The 10,838-nt window shown below is 34.8% G+C and overlaps 1 protein-coding gene across 1 annotated transcript; it reads left to right on the top strand.

The window, feature by feature from the left end:
* The first annotated feature begins 4,125 nt into the window (after positions 1-4,125).
* Positions 4,126-8,292, top strand: LOC113637412 (putative C-type lectin domain family 20 member A). The gene is made up of 6 exons (XM_027138043.2): positions 4,126-4,179; positions 5,162-5,218; positions 5,751-6,119; positions 7,199-7,531; positions 7,646-7,731; positions 7,925-8,292. The coding sequence occupies exons 2-6, from the start codon at positions 5,182-5,184 to the stop codon at positions 8,024-8,026; spliced, it is 927 nt and encodes a 308-aa protein (XP_026993844.1). The 5' UTR covers positions 4,126-4,179; positions 5,162-5,181; the 3' UTR covers positions 8,027-8,292.
* Positions 8,293-10,838: the final 2,546 nt, after the last annotated feature.

Raw genomic sequence — 10,838 nt, 5'->3', positions numbered from 1 at the left:
TGTCTTCAAAACTTGAGAGCCCTGTTTATTTTATAGTGTGAATTACTTTTTTTTGGAAAACTGCGGTACTGTAAAAATACCTAAGTATGTTTGACATTTAAACTCAAAAACTGCAAACTACTACTAAGATATTTCTTCATTTGTTTCTTTATATATTATTATGCAGTACAGTATGTAACCCTGAATGTTGAGGATTCCTGTGACTGGGGAGTGCTTACCCTTGAAAAGCAAACACAGAGAGAATGAGAAGAAGCTTCTTCCCGCAGGCCATTCGGAGTCTAAACCAGGAAACACTCAGTATCTAGTACTGGACCTCTCCCTCCATCTTCACTGTTTTTATGCACACCTTTTTTGCATTGACACTTCAACTCTGGCAGAGGTAGGAGTAAGTCACACACGTGCAAGTCACAAGTAAGTCTCAAGTCTTAACCTTCAAGTCTCAAGCAAGTCCGAGTCAATTTTTTGTGAGAGTCAAGTCAAGTCACTGCTTTATGTCAAGAAGTTAAAAGTTAAACCTACAGTATATATGGAAAAGTTAAATCTACAGTATATATGGACTATGAGAGTTTTATTTGCAACAAAAAATTATTATATGCATTTATTTTTAAAAGGTGTCCACATACAGGTGAGTTGTAAATACAATAAAAATCTAAAAATTAAAAAAAAAATCAAAACTACAAAGTCTAAGATGTAAATGTAACTGAAATAAGGCCAACATAAAAGCATGAAAAGTTTCAATATGCCTCAAACATGGCAGAAGAACATGGAAAAGTATATATATAAAAAAGTACAATGGTTCTTTGCAAACAAATGGCATTTTTTGAACAGGCATTCCCTGACATGACATGACATGAACACATCCTTAAATTAGATCCTTCCTTTTTTACAACAGAATAACAACAACAATCAATCATCAATCAAAAAACGTAAATTATTGATTCACACAAACCTTGAAGTGAATTAACTATTGGGGGGGGGGAGAGAGAGAGAGAGAGAGAGAGAGAGAGAGAGAGAGAGAGAGAGAGTGTAATTTAATTAAAGGGATATTTCACCACAAAATGAAAATTCTGTCTCCTTTTTCTCACCCTCATGATGTAACAAACCTGTATAAATTTCTTTGTTTTGATGAACACACATGTAGATATTTTGAGGACTGTTTGTAACCAAACCATTCATGAGCCCTATTCACTTCCATAGTGGGAAAAAAGAATACAATGGAAATGAATCAGGCTCATGAATGGTTTAGTTACAAACTTCCTCCGTGTTCATATAAACAAAGAAATTTATAGAGGTTTGTAACATCATGAGGGTGAGAAAATTATGAAAGAATTTTTTTATTTTTGGGTGAACTATACCTTTAAATTGAATGTGTGTGTGCATGCGAGACAAGAATATGGCTGTGCTTGCAACTCTTAAGTTTTTTATTTTTGTATTTATATTTATGTTTTTTATATATCTGTGCATCCCCATAAAAAATCCATAAGCTTTTCACTCAAAGCCTAACACTGAAGACCAATTAGTGGTATTGCGAAAAAGCTGACATTTCCACATAAACAGTGACCAACCATTTAGACTACACTGCGCTTGCAAAAAAATTAATTTGATAGAACTTTGTCATTCGGTTGTGAGCGATGTGGTCGCATACTGCTGTTCTTCTCTTCTCAACTTGCACAAAATCCCGGTACCCGAATTTAATAATCTTTGGAGTAGCGCCTTCCATGTTTCGTCACGACTGTTAAGGTTTATTAGTTAGTGCGCGCTCTCACTCCGCTTGCATGCTGCGTCACGTGGTTAGATTTAACTCAAGCCCGAGTTAAGTCTCAAGTCATGAATGTCAAGTCAAAGTCAAGTCGAGTCTTTTTTTTAAATATTTGTCAACCAAGTCTCAAGTCTCAAATGTGTGACTTAAGTCCGACTCGAGTCAAGTCATATGACTCGAATCCCCCATCTCTGAACTCTGGACTGTCACTTTAACTCTGGACTTGCACAGCACAGTGCCACTTTATACACTATACAGTATACACTATTTACACACCATACTGCACATAGACACTGGACAATCTTTAAAAAACCATACACATTTATGTATATGTATATACATTGTTTTTCCACATATATTTTCATATTTTATATAGTTTTTATATAGTTTATACTTTTTTATTTATCTATCTACTTTCGGTTTTGGTTTATTTTTTTTTAAATCCTAAATTGCATTGCATTTTTTATGCTTATATACCGGCCAGATGCAAAAAAGCATTTCACTGCTTGTCGTACCCTGTATGTATGTGTATGTGACAAATAAAATTTTATTTGATTTGCCCCGCTAAACACTCCCACCCAGACTCTGATTTGATTTAATCAAGGTTTTATTCAAATTAGGTCACACAGAGTTGTTTGCATAGGTTGATTTGCTAGAAGGAAACAAATAAGCAGTTCAGTTTAACACCAAATGTAAAATGGCATCTATACTCTCCCTCTGTACCCAAATTGTTGATATTGTTTTGAATAGCTTGTCCTCTAGTTGTATCTGGTAATTCTTATTGATGTGTAGGGTATTCCTAACTGCTGTTTATTGCCTGTTTGTCATGACACTCAACATTATACTGCCGAGTATGCTCTTGGTCTTCCTGGATCTGCCTGTATGTCGTGTCTTTAAAGAAGTCCTTCTTTGTATAATTTTTTACAAGATTGCTGAAATTGTGAATGGAATCACCTTCCCACTCAATGCCTGATTATGCTAGTAATTGAACAGATGATGATAGCCATTGACTTAAAACGTTTTTCAATGACTTAAAAAATCAAAAAATGCATCTAATGTTAATATATGACCGTGGATACCAAGCCTTTTACACAAGGAAACTGCTTTTCTTATGCAAAACTATTTTGTCAGAATGTGACATGTGCCTGGTGTCACACCAACTAGCACTAACACTAACTAAAGTCTTAATTGAAGAACATTGCACAACAATAAAATAAGAAGGTTTCAGCATATTCCCGTGAGAACCCAGGAATTGCCCTGTATTAATTTTTTATCAAAACATGTCCCAAAGTACAGTATTCAAGTTGCAATTATTCAGCTAGCCAGGTTGCAAGACTAAGCAATCTAAGCAATTGCAAGACTGGAGGTGGGAGTCTGTGTGTTTAAGATAAGATAATGATTCTTTAAAGAAAACTATAATATTAAGACAAGGTGATTGAAATAAAAAGAGACATAAAAAGACTTAACATAAAATTATCCATTGATTATGAAAAACATGCAAAGCAGAACAGTAGAAATATAGTAGTAAAGGTTTTATATTATACAAAGATTAATATTATAGAAAAGTTCAAGATTAATATTAGACCTATTAAATATGTTTGTATTTAGATATTTGGTGGGGTCTACTTGGAGCACCCTCCAAGAAGCAGCAGGAAGGGAGGAACTGCGGTAGTTCTCCCTCACACACATTAGGTTAAGCAGCCTGCCACTATAAGTGCTGTCCAGCTGGTCATCAGAGTCTCAAGCATGGTGTTAAAGTCATTTTCCATCATACATGATAGCTTGGCTGTCATCCTCCTTTCTTCTACCATGTACACTGGTTCCAGGGTGCATTCCAGGTGAAAGCTGATCTTCTTCATCATTTTATCCAGTCTCTTCCCGTCTTCATCATAGATGCTGCTGCCCCAGCAGACAACCCAAAAAATTAGCAGATTCCACCACAGACTCAAATTTACACCCAGACTAAATGGTGAAGGAATGTTGTTGTGGTCTCAAAATAGTGTTCATCACTGATGGATTTTAGAATTGTTAAATGCAGTCCATTCTACTTACCCAGATAATTCATTATCATGCTCATTGTCACAGTGTACAGTCCACCAGGCACTAATTCAAGGGTAGAGCAAAGGTAACTATACAGGGCTCTACAAAAAGCAGCACCATATGTGATCACATGACAGAAAGGCTTGTATTTTTGGTCTTTTTTGTATTTTTTCCCCCAGTTGTGCCCTGTCTGTCTTAGATTTACATCCAATCTGTTTTGCAAACTATCAAAATGGAGGAGGAGGAGGAGGTTTGCATTTAATCATCTTCTAAAGAAGATAAATAGTAACTCCGTTAGTCAGATACTGCAGAACATCTCTGAAAGACACTGAGAACTATAGAACCTACAACATTGAGAGTTTACCTCCTTCATATTTCAGGTATGTTTCTGTTCTTTACTAAAATACTGCATTAATAACGTAACATGTTAAAAAGCTTAACATGTGGAATAATGAATGTTTTTAGTATAATTGTATTCCTTAGAGCAGAGCTGTACAGAGATCTTGATACCAGCAGGCGATTATTAGAGTCTAGAATATAAGAATCAGATCCACATCTAACTATTAGAAAAACATGGACAGATTCCAGAACATCAGTAGTGATGAAAAAAATTTAATAAATATACAATACTATAAGTGTATACTGAATACTGTAAAAAAATGATTGTTAAAAACAAAAGCTTTACAGTGATGATGTAGTGATGTGAGTTCTCCATCATTTATCTAAATATTTTATGTGTATTTATACAGAATCTTAACATATTTATATTTGGATTATTAATTAAATGATCTTTGCTTATTGTATTTACATAAGCCTTTCAAGAACCGCAATGTTGTAGCACAGATGAAAAATAACCTAGAGCTGAGTTAATATTATTTCGAAAAATCATTAAACACCAAAAATGGCCATGTGAGCTCCATGAGAAACTCAATCATGCAAAGAAATCTAAATAATATCACAAGTATATAAAGTATTACATTATGATGACTCCACATCATTCCTAATAGGAAAAATAAGTATCTTGTCTCTGCATAGAGAACACCGTAATAAATTGGCAAACATAATATGTATTCATTATGTCTTATGATATTATGACAGTCACTACAATATAAAATTTTGCACCCCACATAAATTATACTTCATGGGTTTAAGCCAAAGTTAAAAATGTAAACACTGTCTTACTTCCATAGATGTTGCAGCCAATCCCCTTCTCAGCGGAGCAAACAACACTCTGAAGTCTTATTTTGTCCTTGACAATGGGAGTTGCAGTGATGTGATTTGATGTGATGTATTGTAATGTGATACTTGCAGTTATCTGTTTTGCTGAAGCCAATGGTTTTGATCACATTTCTTATCTCTTAGTGAGTTTCAACACATCAGTGATGGAACAGCGTCTGTTCATGCTCCTGTGTTTCACAGGTGAGCAAATAATACAGCAAAGAATACAGTCCACCTCTACCAAAAGTAATTATAATATTTATAGGAGACAAAGTACTAGTTACATATTCTGTATATCATGTATACATATGTAAAATACACAGAAATGCATTTAGCATTTAATGATTTGCACTTAAGGAAAGATGAGAGGAAATATCATACTGAAAAAAAATTAATGTTGATCTAGCATTGCTGTCATGAAGTGGACTCAGAAGAAGTAGAATCCATACGCTGATATTTATAAAGACACATCAGCATAGAATACAAAACAGGAGATAAGGGCAGAACAAGAAAAGAGGCGGAGTCCAAATAACCAGAAAAGCCATCAATTAGGCAAATCCAAAACACAGAATCCACAAGCACAAAACAGAGAAAGCAGACAGATCAAGACACAGAAAGAAAATGTGAACAAAGGAAAGGAAGTAAACTTAGGAATCTGTTCATGACTCCCTCTGGGGGAGGTGTGACTGGAGTTGTAACAATTGCATAAAACCTTAAAATCTATCATCCACAGGAGCCGTCCCTCTCGTCCTGTCTGTCCCTATTTACTTTCTGATCCAGCAGGGGAAAACATGGAGTGATGCTCAGGCTTACTGTCGAACTGAATACACTGATCTGGCTATCATCAAAACCAGTTATGAAATGAGTCAATTTCAGTATGAATTACAGGGACAAAAATTCAGTTCCAGTGCTTGGATTGGACTGTACGATGCCATTAACAGCTGGCGCTGGTCCATGGGAAATGAGCCACTGGGAAGTGCGAAACTGTGGAATTCAGGACAGCCTGACAACTGGGCGAGTAGTGAATCGTGTGTTGTGTTGTACGGTTCTGGATGGTCTGATATACCATGTAGTTCCGCATACCCCTTTGTGTGCTTCGATGGTAAGGAACAGCATTTTTTTTTGTCAGGAGAGAAGGATATCATAATAAAAACAGTGTCGAAAGTGTGGTGTTAGTGTTCTCATTAAATATAACTTTTTTAAGACATTTCCATTTGATGCAGAAAATTGTGTACTGGTGTTCATACTTTTGAAGATATCTTTTAACTTGTATACATTCTATGTGTAATTACATCTAGACGTTTTACTTTTCGAAGTAATCCTTTAAATATTTGAGTTGCATTACAGCCATGCACACCGACAGAGGGAGATGTAGACAGTAACAGCTGGAAATGATAGATTAGATGCTACGATGTTGGCCTCTTGATTGGTGGTTGTGAATTTAAATCTCATCAAGGTCGACTACGCTGTTACTGCTGGACCCAAGTCCTTAACCCCCAACAGCTCAGTTCCAATAAAAATGAGATAAAATGTATGTTGCTCTGCATAAGGGTTTTTGGTCAAATGCCTTATAAAACAGTCTAGTCCTATAAGACTTAAGGGAAATGCTACATATTTATGCAAATGAGTGAAAACTCTTCTGTGTAGATGAAGCTGCTAAACTGAATTTTTCCTGGATTTGGGGTTATAGAGGTCTTTGTGGGGAATAAAGAAAAGATCCTCTCTCTAGTTTCTGCGTAACACTTTTTTGCTAACCATTTTTTTTAAAGGTTTTTTTAATTTAAGACTCCCACACTTTAACACATTCCTCACTTTATTTGGTTTTAGGCCTTTCTGGTTTTCTTGAACCCACCATCACCTAATGCTTACTGGTGGATCAGTGTGTTAGGGCATTTGTAATAGTAATTCTGAGAACTAGGTTCAAGCTCATGTTTCTCACATGTTTTGTGTGATTGCATTAAACCGAATGTGTCCAACCTTCTCTGGAAAGGGCTTCCATTAAATGAATGTGTGGCTTCTGCTTAATTAGAATGAAACCCTGTACCCAAACTGGCCTTTTTCGGAAAAGATTAGAGACCCCTGCATTAGAGGGTTGTTAAGTTGTTTATCCTGATTACAGTAACATAAGACAACCCTATTACAACTTATAATTAACAAGTGGTAATGTTTTTATTCTTTCAGGAATTAAAACTGGCAATCAGAGGTACATTTACATCTCTAATCGTCTGACATGGTCTGCAGCTCAGTCTTACTGCAGAACACATTATACTGATCTGGCCAGTGCTAGAAATGCAACAGAAAACTCAATTATAGCAGGACTGATCACTGGCTTGGTTTGGATCGGTCTGTCCAGAGACACCTGGAAGTGGATAGACAATACCAGCTTCTCTACCAGCAGCTGGATGTCTGGAAAACCTGATAATGCTCTGAAGAATGAAAACTGTGGTTATATAAATAATGGTCAGGCTGCTGATGCACAGTGCTCAGACATAATGCCTTTCTTCTGTTACTCATGTTAGTTAAAGTTTCATTGAGTCTCATATTTAAATAAATATTTGTACATTTAAACTAATAGTAAACATTTAAACTTGTTTGTGTTTGTATGTGTCTATACATTTCTATATCCAGCAAGCAAAAGACGAATCATAAGAGTGAAGGTACAGTCAAGTCAGGATGTGAATGATCCTGCACTAAAAGAGGCCATGTTGGAGCAGGTGAGTCTCATCCTCCTAAAGACTCCACTTATAACATACTTTTTCCTTCTTATTACTGCAGACAGAACCAGACACTGACACACTGTACTGTAATCACATTCTGACTGTTGATTTCAGTTTCTGTTGCATTTTTACAGATTTCACATAGAGTCTCCACTATGTATCAGTGAGTAATAAAAATCCTGTTTTTCAGATCAAGCAGAAACTAAAGGATCATGGGATGGCAGAGAACATCACAGTGAAATGGAAAAAGCAACCAGATGGAAATGTGTTTTTCAAGGAGAAAAATAATTAAAGTTCAGGATAAAAAGGGTTCTAACCCTATTCTGTTTCTCAAATTAAAAATATCTATGTTAGTGTAAGTGATATGCTCATTATAGGTTGGTTGAAAACATACTGAGAAGTTAATCGTAGATGAAATTGTAGAATATTTAAATATATCTTACAGACCTTGGAAAGTTTATCCTGGTCATTCAGTGATCAGGCATTGTACTAGCCATTGATTCACAATGTCTTCCTTTCTTCAGTTTGGTGTTTAATCATGATTAAAAATACTAAATGTAACGAATGTGCATGCGCTTCCTTGCTCATGTTTTAGAAGGAACATTGGTTCCTTTTGTACAGAAGCAGAAATAAATTGTGAAACTTTCTACTCTTTCCTATGCCTAACAGTGTGCTATTCTTGTAGTCTATATCTTGTATTATGTAGACTTTCATTTAGGTTTTCTGTTGATTTTGAATTAGAGATCATAGACTATATTATGTGAGAATAATGAATGAATGAATAATGTGCAGAGCAGAGGTGGGGACAAGTCACACATGGTCAAGTCCCAGCAAGTCTAAAGTCTTAACCCTTTAAAGTCTTGAGTCAAGTCTCAAGTCACAGTTCAGATAAATCAAGCAAGTCAAGGCAAGTCAAGGGTTCACCCTAAGCAAGTCAAGTCACAGTACTAAAATAAATAGAGGTTAATTTTTTTTCTATTTATCTTTGCACAGAAAAGACTTGCATACATATATTATGTATCTTATTAATGTATCTTATTAATGTAGCACATATATGCATATGATTTCATATATAATAAACATATAGTTTATTATATATGAAATCATATGCATATATGTGCTACATTAATATCTGAAAATAAAATTAAATTGTGTTGTTTACACAAAACATTTAAAATCGAGTCTAAGATATATAATCCAATTTGTCAAATTAAATAAGGTTTGCCAAGACATTGGCACTAAGCTGTGAACGATGAATGAATAGATTTCATCTGCTTTTTGTGGTATAAGTACAGCCCAGTTTCATCACCTTTGATTTGCACTTCTTCATCTCCATGACCTGTCTGTTCCATATTGGCATGCTCTGCCTCCTGCTGAATTTTACACAAAAATGTAAAATTACAAATAAACCTACACAATATTCTAGACCTGCATGATTCTGGATACATTGAGAATCATGATTTCTAAATAGACAATTAAAATAAATTTCATGTAATTTGACAAATGTTCTGACAAAATGTTAATTGATGTAGTCTATTTAGAAATATTGAATTTAAAATATTTTTAAGCTGTCAGAAACTGAATAAATGATTCAATGTCTCACTCATAAATTACTCATATTCAACATTACTGGATGAATCAGTGTTTTCAAAGAATCTTTTGAATGAATTATAAAGTGACAGTGACTAACAGAAACTTTATTTGAAACATCAATTTACTTTAAGTAACTTTTTTAAAATTTATACTTTTAAATCGCTACTTTTAAATCACGTAGACACAAGTGTGTATATCTGAACTACAAACATTTATCTCAGTATTTCTGTCATGGTTTGAATGATTGTAACAGTTTGTTACTTGCCAGTATCCGTGTTTCTATTTCATACTTATACATGATAACTGCTCTCTCTGGGCCAGCAGCAGTGCCAACTCAGAATTTAATGTTTGCAGAGATCAAACTGTAAACATTGTCATTTAGGAATAAGATTACTTGGGTGTTTAAATAACGATTGCAATCTTTTAGTGGGTTATTGTGCGGCACTTCCAAATTCTGTAAAAAAAAAAAATAAATAATAATACTAATAATATAATATTTACAAGTATCGGGTCTCATTCTAAAATTAGCCTATCAGTTACTTTTTACTTCCATGGTCAACTGCTCCTTCAGCTTGTCATCAACCAATACATTGTTCTCTATCCATCTAACCCCAAAGGCTGGATCAAGAACAGCTGCTTTGACATAAACAGGATCAGAGAATGGCAGGATTCCTTAATTTTACATTGACAAAGATGCCTTCAAAGGCAAGTCTTCAAATTTGAATGATTAGGTTGACCAAGTATTGTGTTCCTTCTTTCTGGTTTTCCAAGTGATAGTTGTGGGAGAGAACACAGGAAATAACAGCACTTATGGCTACAACTTTCTCTACCTGAGTGAGATCAGTGGCACCAGCAAAGGGCTTCAAAATGCTGACCAGTTCTTTAATCTGAGCCCACACTCTTAGAGTGAAAATTCTCAAGCAGACCCAATCAACCATAATGACATGCCCCGTTTATATAGCTTAAAATTACTAGCTAAAATCAAACGTATCACAAAAACAAACAATTAAATATATATCAGCATGATAACAACTACCTTAAATCATCATTTTGAAAAGTGTATCGAAAGTGTAATTTTATTCATTCGTTTACATGGAGAGGGTGGGATGATCAAACAGCTTGCAGCTTCACTTTTAAGGACATGTAAGGCACACCCAGTATAAGCATCCTGCTTTCCATACACAGTCCACACAAAAACTTCAAAATGCGCACATTTAATATAATCATTATAGTCTACATGTAATATAGAGTGGCCCGCTCATTTTAAGGTGCCCCGCAACATTAAAATTCTGGCTTTGCCACTGTTAAAGCCGAATTCTCCAATACATATCTATACAAGGCATATCAGTGATGATAATGATCACATTTATAATAAGAAAAAAAAAAACATAATATGCAAACAAGGCCAAATTATGACTTATGACAAAATTAAATTATTAATTCATTACAATCATTATAGATCTTATTGAAGCTGAATATAAAGATTCATTACAATCATTATAGATCTTGTT

The sequence above is a fragment of the Tachysurus fulvidraco genome, chromosome 9 (assembly GCF_022655615.1).
Source record: "Tachysurus fulvidraco isolate hzauxx_2018 chromosome 9, HZAU_PFXX_2.0, whole genome shotgun sequence".
Lineage (NCBI taxonomy): Eukaryota > Metazoa > Chordata > Actinopteri > Siluriformes > Bagridae > Tachysurus > Tachysurus fulvidraco.
The sequence above is the reverse complement of the archived record's forward strand: the minus strand, read 5'-3'. Positions and strand labels throughout refer to the sequence as shown.

Excerpts from the sequence above, each read along its gene's own strand:
- LOC113637412 (XM_027138043.2), top strand. The coding sequence starts at position 5,182 with ATGGAACAGCGTCTGTTCATGCTCCTGTGTTTCACAG. Across the intron at positions 6,120-7,198 it reads CCCCTTTGTGTGCTTCGATG|GAATTAAAACTGGCAATCAG; the intron begins GTAAGGAACAGC and ends TTATTCTTTCAG. Across the intron at positions 7,532-7,645 it reads GCCTTTCTTCTGTTACTCAT|CAAGCAAAAGACGAATCATA; the intron begins GTTAGTTAAAGT and ends TTCTATATCCAG.